Genomic DNA, 14,421 nt, shown 5'->3' with positions numbered 1-14,421 from the left:
AGTGTTTTTATAATTATCTAAAAAATTATTAAATAAGTGTGTGTGTTAAGAAATAGAGTGAAACGAAACATTAAAATACATAATTGTGTTAATATTTTAATAAAGTTAAATTAAATACATTAATTCTAACATGTAGACTAGGAAACACTTATAATATTACAGCTGCCAATGTAAAAAAACTGACATTCGTAACCTTAAATGCTAAGAAGCTGCAAACAAAAGCAACTTTTTGTTTTTAGTTTTTTATCATCAAATATCAATAATACGATATAACAATTAGCCTTTGTATAAACTTTTATATTGCATTTAGTATTAATTTTAAAGCGGCTTTGAATTTTAACCATGATGACCAAGTTACACTGGTTTCACATTAGCGATTTTGACGCGCGATTAGGCAGCAATGCGGCGAATTGCAGCGCACTCGGTCGTGTTGTAACATGACAATATAATATGATCTATTTATCAAGTATTGTACCATTACTCAGGTACCAATAACGTTGTCTTGCTCGTCTTACATTGAAATGCTCCTATGAGTGGGATGATCAAATACTATGTTCTTTTGCATTATATTATAGAGCATATTGTAGAGCAAGCAAGCAACGCTTGCTCTACAATCACGAGCGTAATCGCTTATGTGCCAGTGTACGTTACATAGATACAATTTAGTGTGAAAAATTGCGGCATTATAGACCAATTAAATTTCTTAGGACTTAAATGAATTTGTAAAGCTCAAGGAACAACATATTTATGGCATCGTAATAAGTACTGATTTAAAATACCTACTTATATTATTATATTACCCTTAACTTATATTAATTGTTTATTCTACTTCGAAGATTATGACTTTGGGTGTTATAAAGTATGTAACCGTTGATTAAGGTTAAAAGACTTGCAGTTTATCGGGCGACGAATTTTTATATTTACGATTTCTTTCGAGCACATTTATGAACAACAATTGAAACCAATTTTACATTCGATATAATTCATTTTAAATTGATAAAGTTCAAGGCGAAGTTAATCAATTTAAAACTATGATTAAAAAATAAATTTAAGAGAATTCAAGCACTTTAAATATTTTGGTTCGTTTGAACTAATCTTGAACCGTAAGTGTATATTTCGATCAAATATTAATTAAAGCTACAACAATCTCAGATCTCAGAATATGTAAAAAATCATATGAAGATAATGTTCCATATATTGGATTTCGAAACTATTGTACAATTATAATTTGCTACAATTAGCAACATTACGCATTAACATAAACCACAAATGTGGTTGAGACAATACTGATAATGACTATCATCTACTCGTAATTAGGACTTACGACACGGGCGAGTACGCTCTTTTGAATGATTCTAGCGCTTCATTTATCGAATCGTTGCTACATGCATTGCCGTTATCGTAAGATATAGAACAGCCAAAGTTGTCGAAGCACTTTTTCTGCTGCTTGATGTTGTCGGCACAGCACGAGAGCACAGCCGCATTGCACATCGTCGGTGTCCGCAACAATCCAGGCTCGTCCAGAACAAACCTCGGTGCCTGTGTCGTCGGACGCTGATTCTAGAAAATAAGATTCCAATTGAAGACGACAATGATATGTTGTCATAAAAGAGAATGATTGGCTTCTGCACACGAAATCAGAAAGTGGAAACAAGTAATGCGTAAATAACTGGATAGCAGACTCCGTTTATTGCTCATGTGTGGATAAATGAATTTAATTGCCACGGATTTTTATGATAAACGTGTAACACGTTCATTTTTAGGTTTCAAGATGCGCTGCATTCAGTATTTGTGTTTAACGCCAGAAATGATTGATAAAAGTAAATTTAGAAATTCATAATACCTTGCCGTAATTTGTATAAAAAACTTAATTGCTTAAGTATAATTTAAAGTCACAAGTACACAGAAGATAGACAATGAGCTACTTTACGCTGTACATAATTGCGAAGATGCTCACCGCAACTAGAATTTGCTTGATAGTGGAAAAATAGGAATCTAGAATCGAATACAGCAGTCTAATTTGTGTGTTTTCACAACAAATAATTAGCCAGAAGGCGTCAATAATAAGATATTGCCAAGGTCTACCAACTAGGAAATGGTACAAACATTGAGTGTTTTACAGCTGAATGACGTTCACAGAGTAATATATGATTAGAATCGACAACGTTGAGTCATGACTGTGCTTGGTACTTTTTTGTTCATTACATGTAGCTGATCAAACAAACGATTCCATAGATGGAAAGACGTAGGATTGATTGTTTTGATAGTAAATTTACATTTATGTTTTAGATATTTGATGAAATTTATTAACGTTGCACGTTGTGCTGGACTAATTTTGAGTTTCACATGCAAACTTATAACTTGTTTCTCGACGTTCACAGAGTAATATATGATTAGAATCGACAACGTTGAGTCATGACTGTGCTTGGTACTTTTTTGTTCATTACATGTAGCTGATCAAACAAACGATTCCATAGATGGAAAGACGTAGGATTGATTGTTTTGATAGTAAATTTACATTTATGTTTAAGATATTTGATGAAATTTATTAACGTTGCACGTTGTGCTGGACTAATTTTGTGTTTCACATGCAAACTTATAACTTGTTTCTCCTATGGCTGTCGTTAAAAATGAAAATCATATGATTTGTGGAAGATACACATTATTTATTGCTCTTCACAATTACGTCTTAAATTACAATATACTTAGTCTTGACATTTGTTTCTACGTCTTCATATTTGATCGTTACCACACCGTAAGGTGATTTTAATGAAGTAATTTTCACTCCAAATTCTAAAGAACTAACTAATCCTAGTTTCCTTCTTTTGATTGTACAGAAGATTGACTTACGTCCATTTGCTTGCTGCCGTGTTCCACTTTGGGTGCAGGTCGCTTCATTGGTCGGAGCGGTTTAATAGGGTCGAAGGAGATAGGCCTGGCGCCGTCGCCTGATTCGTAATCTGCATCTTCGTTTGACTCCACAAATCCCCAGTTTTGATTCGTGTCCTCCATTTCAGGGAATCGGGTTGAGATATTTGGTTTCCTCGCCGCTTTGTCTGTGCACGCACCGAACTGTGGGACGGGATAGGGGACAGGGTATGGGATGTAGATTGGTTGAGGCGGTGGTGGCGGAGGAGGGGCACGTCTCACATACACTGCAATTTCTTCAAGCAACTTCACTATTTGGGGTAAAAGATCTTGATGATTCCTGTCGTATTCCCTCCGATCAGCATATGGGTATCCATGGCTAGGTACCGGGTAATCATAGCCGTAGTTTGCTTGCCACCTCTTCCGCCGATGCCTCAAATCTGTACCCCGTTTTCTCATACTTTCTCCGTGATCCAAAGAGTCAGATATTGGACTGGGGTCATGGTTTTCTTCCAGGTGTCTGCCATTTACGACAACCAAGCATAGTAAGATCCCAGCTAGCAAAGCAAGTGTGTCCATCTGTAAAAGACAAAAAAAATTGGTTAATCTTTTTGCACGAGGAAGCCTAGCACACATTGATGATTAAGTTATTTTAAACCATGATCACATTAAATATGAATGATTAAGAATAAATTGAACGATTTGTTTCACATGACAGAAATGAATACTAATGAGCAAAACAAAATGTTTAATTGTTTAAAATCTGTGTGGATACGGTTGATTATTTTTCTGAGACTGTTTCTGAACCTAGTCTATTAGAATATAAGAATGTGTATGATATGACAACTAATTAATACATATTGGACGTCAGCGACCTTAAAGCTGTATTGAATTTTAATTATCTCGAAATACACACGGTTGGCCTTTAAATTTGCGTCGCCAACTTGTAAATTATTTAAAAAGCCGGTTTGTAGTATCGTCTCAAATAAAAAAAATCTCCATGAGGAAAGTTGACTTTTACCAGCAGAAATAGTAATTAGAATTGGATAAGGAGAGAATTAATGTACGTAAAATTACAACACGCTTTTCAGAATCAATTATAGTACCTGTGACAAATTAATTTTATACCATTTAAAATCTATTACAAACAGATTAACAAACTTAATTAATAATAATTTATTCTAATTACGGTATAATTGACAGGGGTATTTTGGATGTAAATATGGAGAGGCAATTCGAAATATTAATAAAATGTTGAGATGAACTAATTCTTTACAGGCACATTTATTTATAAATTATGTCTAAATTAATCATACTAATCGTTCAGACGATTGAAGTGATTTCGTGAACGTTCACAACGGTCCGAAATTATGAATAAGATATTCTCATAACTGTACTTTGGGTGCATTAACCAGTAATTTCAGAATACACTACGACCTTTAAACACTTTACTTGCACTCAATACATTGGTTTTAATTCATAAACACCACGGTACAAAGTGCCCTAAATACTCGTACAAACGACTAACATTTTGTACTAACTAGATATATAAAGTGTCACATTCCGAATAGTCGCTCACCTTAATTATTAAAACGACGGCAAAAAACACGTTATTCACAATACACCACACTGTTTCGTTTATTATTATTGTTTAGATGCAACTGTTATCATTATCACTTTTATTACGCAAGCGTGTTGACGGCTCAAGCTTGTGTTAAAGACTGGCAGCGGCGCGGGAACGCGACCGTGGCAATGAATGCGCGGGAGCAGGTCGTGCCAACATTTATGTACGAGACGTTTGTATTATTCATATAGGTTATAGGAATGACCCATTGATAAAATGTTGACTAACGCGTTATCAGCTGGATGATCTAATCGACGTTATGGTATGACGTTATATTTTTAGAAGTTAGGTACCCTTTTTTAGGGTTCGGTCCGCTGACTGTGGTCCGTCCTTACGTCACCAGGCTGTAGCTCATAAACCGTGTTAGTTAGACAGCTAAAATGTTCACAGGTGATGTATTTGCTTGTATATGTTGCTGCTTAAACAACAAATAGGTACTCAAAATAATGATGGTTAGAAAATGGTTGTACCAGTCGTAAAGTTTTAGGTGGTAGATAAATCAATTTGAGTGTATACCCACAAATTTATTAGGCACCTAACCGATTTGTTTACCTTTATTCCATTTTTTACGAATCCTTCGGTTTTTATTTATCAAACTTAACATATTGGATTTTTTCCATAACTATTTTGTTAAACCTACCAATGAATACCAGATCAAATAAACGGAAACTACACAGAGACCGTTTAGTGAACCGACAAGACAAGCTGTCACAATTTCTACAGACTATTACGTACAAAAAATGTTCATCATTTAAAGACCATGTGATTTTTTAACCTTCATTCATTCGAAGATTTTATTCGCGGTAAGATAGATAAGTGGATGTACCAGAGTATATTTTCAATCGTAATATTTACATTTTATTTGCAAATAAATTATGCCCGATATGTTTTTGACTTGACAAAAATAACCAAGCGCCGTGGTTAGGCAATGGTCCAATAGTTTGAGATTTTTAGCAAATGATCTAATAGTCTAATATGATAATTTAGCTTCCATTAGAAATGACATATTCATATAATGACATGTGTAATGACATTTCGTAACTGAGCTTTAGAAAGTTTCCAACTTGTGGAGAAAATTCATTGAATAAATTTTTTTTGCAAAAAATCACTTTTAATGAAGTTTTTTTGTTTATTCACAGTTCACCTGACAGTAAATTGTGTTCCATAATATTCTGTTTGAAACTAAGCTTCTTGACCTACAAACAATGCTGTCATTAATTATTTACGATGACAGACGTAAGTCCGGAACCCTACGCTGACGACCGCTCGTAAAAGGGCCTTCTCACCGAAGATCTGTTTTTGGTAATAAACGGACAGGCGAAGGTCAAACAGGCCCTTCCAATGCATTTCATTGGTTAACTTTCTCAATTAGAGATATAATTTGTTGGTAATTAAGAGATCTCGATAAATCACCATCTACGGGAATTCCTACGCTTTTTTTTTGCTTGACGGTTGCCCCTATATCTCAGTTAGTGTTGAATGAATTCGAATTTGTAGCATAAAACAGTTAATCATATCTTACGATACCCCGTGGAAACATATGGGAGTCTATTTAAAGACGAGGACAGAGCGGGGTCGAAACGCACAAAAATAAAGATTACATACTGCTGTTTTAATGTATGGGCAAATAATAAATAACGACCGTCAAAAATCTTGACGGTCGTTGCTTTTGATGTAAGAAGATTAATTGAGATATTTATATTGAAATGTTTAACGAACGACTTCTAACGAATTTATATCGTTTTCTATCCTGTTTCAAATGGATTAACTTAATAAAAATTAATATATTGACTATAATCCAACTAATATAGCTTTAAGTATCCAATCAAATAATCTTAAGAGTCTTCTGTGCAATAAACAGACCCAACTTGGAGTTTATTTCCATTAAATTACTAATTTCCTAGTTAGATATGAAATTTGTGTTAAGCAGAATACAGCATGTTTTGGTTAGACACTGCACCATGTTCATAAAAACTTAAACTTTGCAGAGCATGCAGAAAAGATACTCTTTTAATAAAAATATTCTTAAATGCTAACGAAATGCGAAAGCATCTGATTGTGAGTTACGAGTACGATTTTTCTACGCTCAAACGGTTGGACTATTTTTTTTACAAATATTTATGGAGTTAGCTGACACCTTGGATTAATAATAATCCGACTGTAATTTTGAAGAGGATAGTGTTTTGCGACTATAGCCTACTAGATAGTATTTACAAAAATTGATGACTATTACGCACTTTATATAAGCAGGACCTCAACGTCTACATATGTGTAGTAATGAACATAAAACAAGAAATATAACTCTTAAGCTCAGGGTAATAAAGTTTTAATTATAATTTATCCCAAACACCGGGATGGCCTCGCTATGTAATAGAACCTAGGGATTTATGGACCGTAAAATTTAAGTCTTGGTTAATGTCAACAATAATACATTGGTCGAGGATACTATGTTTATAATAGTTCTTCAATGAATTGTATTTCCTATTTCTGGCGTAGGTACTAATGTTTATTAAAATCTATAAAATTTTACTATGTACATTCTAATAAGTAATAAATTTAAAATTATTTACCACGTAATCTTTAAACAGTTTATTGTAAGATTAATTTCAAGTATCTAGCTAGCACGGTTCACGAGATACAATAGGATGGGCAGCGGAGCCTCATTAATAGGGAATTTTTGCCCTTTCGGTACGGAATCCAAAAATTTTAGCCATTCTTCAGTTTCTTATGGACCGCGTCTATTTTGCTACTATTAAAAAGTACTTACTTAATACATACGAGATAGTCGTAAGATAAAAAATCAATGTCATGTAAAAACCAAGGAAAAATAATGTTTTATGAGATCATGAAATTGGGAACTAAAGTAGCTGAATGTTCGATGCACTTATCCTATTTTCCTAGCAACGTAATATTTTACTACCAGGTAAACGATCACAAATTCGGTTTTCCTAATATCCTCATTAAGAGGGCCTTTAAAATCCAAGGTCGACTTTTACGACGTTGGCCGTCCAATAAAGTATACCAGAAGTAAATACCTATATCTTCTCTACAAAATTCTTAGTAAACTGAGTCAGTTTTCAAGAGAATTTGAACTAAACACTCCAGGTTACTGGTTTCCGTTCAAGATAACACTATGTTACAGATACGCAAATACTGCAAATAGTATTGACTCATCAGTAGGTATTATGTACTTAATCAATGAATAATGTTAAGCTAATGACGTGGGCTTAGTAGAGCTACGCTATGGATAATAGATTCGTTACTTGCATACCAAATGAAAACACGAGATAACTAAAAGCAATGAACAAATGACGCTTATCACAAAGCAATTGATCATTAAAACTAGTAAAAAACAATATAGAAGAAATGTTTTTAAATTTTAATGAAATACAAACAAAATGACAAATAAATCGAATAATAATGGCGAGTTAATTAATCTTTTCTGAGTAAAAACTTGCAATGTAACATAGATAATAAGGGGCAGACGAGGTTCAATGTACAATTGCTATGAGTCTCATCGTAAATAGTTGTTCGTTTGATAGGTGACGTCATTTTACGGTCAATACACTCGAACCAAAATTGGCAACGTGATTCTCAACGGCTTTGACGGTCTCGTATTTATTGCTTTGCAAAATTTAGGTTACGGACTTAATAAAATAAATGACCTTAGTGTGTTCTGTCCTTTGCCATAAAGAACGTTACCCGCAATAGGGGTTTTATCTTGATTCATATGGGTTGCGCAAATATTAAAATGTCGCACTAATATAAATAAATTCTTATCATTGATTCATTTGATCCTATCAAAACCAGGGATCCTTTTTCTTAAAGGTGATTTTATTTTCGCGTAACGTAAACACCTAAGCTGAATAAATAAACATTTGTATATTTATTTTTCATAAAGAAATACTTGATGCAATCTAAGCGGTGAGATTCTTCAATATTCCGATACCACAACTAAAACAAATGTTTCTTTGAAAACAAAAGAAACCTCCAATTCCATCGTTCTGTTTTGATTTATGTCGACACAAGTACGATTGGAAAACTTGTTCAAAACTGTCACTGCATTTTTGGAGGTACTCATTGTTCGTAGTGTACAATTCAAGCTGGTCACGTGACCGCGGTCCTCTTTTGTTTCCATCCCCGTTCACATGTTATCGTTTTATGTTTGAAGTAGTTTTGCCAACCACAGTAGTTTTAACAAGCGACGGTATGGAAAACCTGCACTAGATTTAGCTCTCGGAACTAATGGAATGCCTACGAGTTTTTGAAATAACATTTTTGTTCCACATAGTTTGTTTACAGTTGTATTGGAATTTGATTTGTTTAGGAAAATTGTGTTTAAGAAATACTAGAACAATTTGAACCCTATCTTTACATGTAGGTATACATAGGCTTCATTGACCCTCCGTCTGTTACTACGCTAAATCTCATGAAATGTGTTAGCTAGGCAATCATAATTTTCACATATACTGCAATGCTGTTGTTTCTATAATGCCGATTGGTACGGTCATATTTAGCCTTTATGTTCAAACATCTAAATCGTACTGGTTCATTTTTTGTTGGTAAAGTAACAAACAGATCAAAGAAAAAAAACAACGTTTCTACTAAACAGTTTTTTCCTATCGAATCACACTGTAATATATTCCCTGTTGAAAATGTAATTTAGTATATAAGTACATACTTGTGCCTTTTTAGGGTATCTCGTCTTCCCATTTCCCCTCACATCCGCGCAATAAATCCTTTTCTTCAATCGTGTTTCACGCATCCATGCCTCATAACCAGATCACTGGAGCATACCTGTCCCGACATTTGTTACTACATTTTCTTGTAAAACACGATTTCTCGTCAAGCACTTGACGTCTTATTCAGCATGAAATAGTACTTACCTCAAGCCTAATATTTTCGGAATCTTCATCGAATCTGTTCGATAAAATTTCAATTAAAAAGAAACGATTTTGTAATTTCTGGCAACGATTGAATGGCCCACGGCATACGCTTTCAGTTTGCGTTTCATTTGTTTTGATTTTTGAATGCTGTGTGTTTTTAACATTTCCATGGACTAGTTTAACGAAGCGATATCTACGTACTGCTTTACCAGAGTTCGTTTGGGTTTTTTATTTTCTATTTCAACAGTTTGAAATTTTCATCGGGGATTTTACGCCTATGGTTTAAGCAAAATTTTTCAAAGTCGATTAAATAACGTTTGCAGATGATTATTTTCGGTCATTTAATTGGATATCGAATACATCTGAAATAAAAAAAAATGGAACATTTTGTGAAACATGCGTACAGAATCATGTTTCATGCAAAATATATAATTTTATTCTTGAATGTTTTCGTATTGAGTTAAATGAGATCTTTGCGTAATTATTTAGCAACACGTGTCGGCTTTTCATTCAACACATGTTTTGCCGGCAGAGGTCTTGAATTCATTATTCCGGAGATGTCGAGTTAGTTAGCACTTCTCGCAATTTTCTACGTACCGTCAAGTACCTAGTTAATTAGTTAAACACAAACTTAACATTCTCAACTGGAATATTGCCCCAGTTGAGATCGAGATATTTATACTCAACTGATATCGCTATACAATATGTTTAATGCAGATGAAATAAAATACCACCAGAAAACATATACAACAAATAACACTAGACCACCACAAAAGCACCACCATAAGACAAAAATGTTTTACCTCATAGTAGTCATAGTTCTTCAATTGGTATATGACTAATAAAATTGAATTGAATTGTCCGTTAGATAGATTTAGAAAAATCTTTTTTTTTTCTTTAAACAAACAAATAAGTTTATACGGTTAGACAAAAAAGGCGTTCTCAGGAAACGTTACAATATCAGTTTTCCCTCAAAGTTAAAACTCTCGAAACATACTTCCTTGAAAGCTAAGCTTTGTTTACTTGTCCGAGAGACCTTCTTTAAGGGCAGCATTCATACCTTCATTCTTATACAAACGATGAGCAATTGTATTTTGCAGGTTCCGCGCGTGTCATGTGCGATTAGACACTAAACACACATTTTATTGTTTGCTTAACAGTAGATTACGATGACACAATTACAAGCAGACTGAGTCTATATAACCAACCGATTAGGGTCATTACCACTGCATCTTAAATTAATCTTCACATTAACATCATTTTTATTGATTAAACTAATTTGGTGATCTTAATTTATTTTTATATTCTAATATTAGAACCAATTTTATTTATTACAGTGCAAAAACCATTGATTTATCTTCGTATACGTTCAGCTTCTACGTGCATCCTTATTGATTCAAAATATAATAAAGATGAATTTATACCCGTAATAGTGAAATCAAGGTCAGCATAGCTAATTTATCTGCATATGTTATAATATGTCTTAAATTACAAAGTATTATAGTAAATAGCTCTTTAATGTATGTCAATCTAACAATAAATGCCAAATTGCCTCCACTGTGCCGTTTTTATTGATGCTTGAGTTGACAATTATGAGGAACTTTTAAAGACATGGTTTAAAGGTCAAAAGTATCTGCGTATGTTTTGTGTTTCTTAACTCTTAACGCTCAAACGACTAAAACGATTTCGATGAAAGTTGGTATGAAGGTAACACGCTCCTTTTCTCCGACCACCATAAAAAGGGTAATGTTTTTTGCAGCTGTAAACAATATCCAGATCAAAGTGAACAACAGCTAGTGCAACAATAAAACACAATTTCCTCAGACATGAAGAACGGTAATCGGAAAATTGTATTATATAATATAACGGCTCTTAAATCAAAGTTTATCAGAAGTAACACTTTGTTTACGCTGTTGAGACCACAGACGGCTGCCTCTAAAAGTGTTCTCTTGTACTTAAGAGTACTTCTTACTCCTCAGTTTCTGTCTGCTTATAGACCGCACCAGAAAAAGTTAGTTGCTTTCGTAATATTTGGTAGTTGTTAAGGAAAATTGAACCTTATAATAAGTCGACGTTTTTGTATTGCGGTGAAGTGAGGCTATTAAAACAACGTGGCTTGCAAGTAAATATTATCTAGAGAACAAAAGAAAAAACGAAATTGCGATATATGTTCAATAATGGCACTTTTATTTTGGTCATTTTTAAAATTGAGATGCCTCGTTTTTTAATGAAAAAAGAGCAAATATTGCAGTTGACTAGATATCTTATAATTTTATTGAATTTCATAGAAAATCAATATTTTGGTTACATATTTTGTTATAGCATCATAATACATTAAACATTGAATAAGGCTGATAGACAAAAACAGGTGAATCAACAGTATTGCGTAAGACCACTTGTGCACAATATTTCAGGGATATAATGAAGTATATTATCTAGAACATCTAACATTATCAACAAGAATGAGTGTTTCTGTCATGTCTCAAAACTAGTTTCTGCGAAGTGTCGGCCAGACAACGTGCAGAATAAACACATTTCGGTATTGACTTGAACTATTTCGAACGACCTTGAGTTTGAATTTCGTGTTTACTAGAAGTTTGAGGTTAATCGCTGCACAATTTTCTTTTCTGTAAAAAATATTGTTTGTTTTCTTTGTGGGTTTTTACAAATTTCGGAGGAAAACTTAATGTTTCTGGAGTTTTCTTAGAACTTTTCGCTTATGTAAATTATTTTGTTGATGTTCTTGCATTGAACATGTTGAAAGCATGTTTTAAATTGCTCAAATTTTAATGTTCCATTCTAGTGATATACATTACTGACATAGTTAAAGCTCCAAAGAGTTCTTATATGACATGAATTTTCGTCACCGGTACTCGGATCATTAAATTTTTCTTTTACCCCACAATTTTCTAACAAATTGCCCATCCAACGGCGCGTTTAATAGAATATTAAATGGACGGTGTTTTATCAATATTTATTTTTCTTAACCCTTTTCGTCAGATTATCAAAACCACGCCCGAAAGTAAAAGGGTTTCTCTGTTAAAAAAGGTTTGTTCAGGACCGTAATTTAGACGAAAACCTTGCAGCGTCTACATTTGTTCCATTTATCTGCATTCGTTATTACTGTTTAATGTGCTGTAAAATTGAGCAAAATGGACTTTATTTCTATGAATACATTTTTATTATTGCCGTTGATGAGGTATGAGACATTTTGTACAACACGGAAAAAAACTGTTCAAATCAGTTAGAAAAATATAAAAATTAACTTCATTAGAACAAGTAGACTCGTTCTCTCTCAAGAGAAAGAGTTTGGTAAAATTATCTTAAATTTGTTTTATCCATAAGATCTGTATAGCGTATTGTAATCCAGAAACATTTAAGCTACAGGTACAAATAAACTTATGCTCAAAACCAGAATTCGTGGACCACACAATCGCTTGTCCTTTTATCAAAAATTAAACGAAATCCTAACCACTAATGACATAATTATCTCCAATTTCATGGACCGTTAAATATCTACCCATTGAACCACAATAACCCTTAATATGTGAGCAGCATTAGCATCAGATGTGATCATCCAAACGGTTTAGTTCCACAATCATTACGTTCATCTCACGTCATTACGTTCAAAGGTACCCTTGTGTTTCGTAGCCGAGGAAACATTAACAATGCGTAATCTCTTTAGGATAATACAACACCACACAGTGTTAAAGCAATATGTACGTATTTTTATAACCTCCTTATATACTCGTAGTTCAAGACGGCTTGAAAAAATAGTCCTTATCAAAAGTTATGTTTATCAAGTTTTAATAAAAACTCTCTTACGTTAATTCATACGGATCGATTTTTGGTTATGCATTTAAATTTTACGTAAAATAATATTAGATATAAACCTAGGTATGTTTTTTTCCTTGATTTTCATGTTGTAAAAATCTGATTTGATTTCAGTAGTATTACATAAACCATAATAAAAGTAAGCTACAACTAAAATCTATAAATAAAAAAAATGTATTTGCAGATGTCGAAGTTCAAATTCTGCCGGAATTTGTGAGCAGATACTCAGATATTTCATAACATCTAGATAGTATCATCTGTACGGGAAAGAAGAGCCTCTTGACTATTCGGAAGCGGCTGTCAATAGCTTACATGAATAAAAACTTTTCTATTTTACCATTCAAATTCGTCCTTCGTTCGTCGCATTGAGTATGTACTTGTTCGTCGTCTGCAAAAAGCTCTACCATTTTTTCCATTTGCGAGTATGTTGGTACAGTTTCCTCGTATTCGATAGTTTTCTTTGATGTCGTGTAATTAAAGTACGGGAAAAAATAGACATCGTGCATTAATGAAAATTTGCATTTTCAACTAGTATAAATAAATTGTGCTGATGTTGCGTTTTTGCATTAATAATTGAATACGCAATTGCATTTTATAATATTGAATATTTACTGCTTGTAATGTAAATAGATGCATAATTAAGTGAGCTCTCCATAGCAGCAAAAGGTTTCAACAACGGTTTACTCGTACAAACTTTTGTTGTTTGGTACAATGAAACATGTTGAAACGTAGGATGAGTTTTAATTCTCTTAATTTTACATACAACAGACACACTCGAGCTCTGTCATAACATAAATGTTTATGTTGCGTATTTTGGTTACGGATTAATCCGGTTGGGGGACCCTTTATATAACGACGTCCTTGTCTAAAATTGGAATTGCTAAAATATCTCAGGAAACGTATTTAGATTATATTCGGTTATGACCATTTTTTATTGCGGGGAACTGATTACTTGCAAAATTTGAAGATGTGTAACTGATTGAGCGTTAAATGAAAAGGGAGAGTGAACGATACTCGTTGACTAAAAAATGAGAAAGGGTATTTCAAGCAAAATATGTACATGAAAGTTGCCAATATCTTCAATTGAAACCACCAGTAGCTCATCTATGTGTATCAAATTGAAGAAGTCTGAATAATTAAACAGTATTACAGATGTTTTGTAAGAAACACTCTCTTTGCAGCTTAAGAACACTCCGGCTAGTTTATTAA

At 33.4% G+C, this 14,421-nt stretch overlaps 2 protein-coding genes across 2 annotated transcripts in view; one reads left to right on the top strand and one right to left on the bottom strand.

Moving 5' to 3' along the window:
* LOC113500860 overlaps window positions 1-14,421 on the top strand; it is a 168,696-nt gene that overhangs the window by 81,505 nt on the left and 72,770 nt on the right. The window lies entirely within an intron of this gene.
* On the bottom strand, window positions 84-4,631 carry LOC113500859. Its single transcript, XM_026881759.1, has 3 exons — window positions 4,448-4,631; window positions 2,851-3,447; window positions 84-1,560 (listed from the first exon to the last, which is right to left on the bottom strand). Exons 2-3 carry the CDS (start codon window positions 3,445-3,447, stop codon window positions 1,321-1,323), a joined length of 837 nt encoding a protein of 278 aa, XP_026737560.1. The 5' UTR covers window positions 4,448-4,631; the 3' UTR covers window positions 84-1,320.

This window comes from Trichoplusia ni, chromosome 14 (genome assembly GCF_003590095.1).
Source record: "Trichoplusia ni isolate ovarian cell line Hi5 chromosome 14, tn1, whole genome shotgun sequence".
Classification (NCBI taxonomy): Eukaryota; Metazoa; Arthropoda; class Insecta; order Lepidoptera; family Noctuidae; genus Trichoplusia; species Trichoplusia ni.
The sequence above is the reverse complement of the archived record's forward strand: the minus strand, read 5'-3'. Positions and strand labels throughout refer to the sequence as shown.

Excerpts from the sequence above, each read along its gene's own strand:
- LOC113500859 (XM_026881759.1), bottom strand. The coding sequence starts at position 3,447 with ATGGACACACTTGCTTTGCTAGCTGGGATCTTACTATGCTTGGTTGTC. Across the intron at positions 1,561-2,850 it reads ACGGCAGCAAGCAAATGGAC|AATCAGCGTCCGACGACACA; the intron begins GTAAGTCAATCT and ends CTTATTTTCTAG.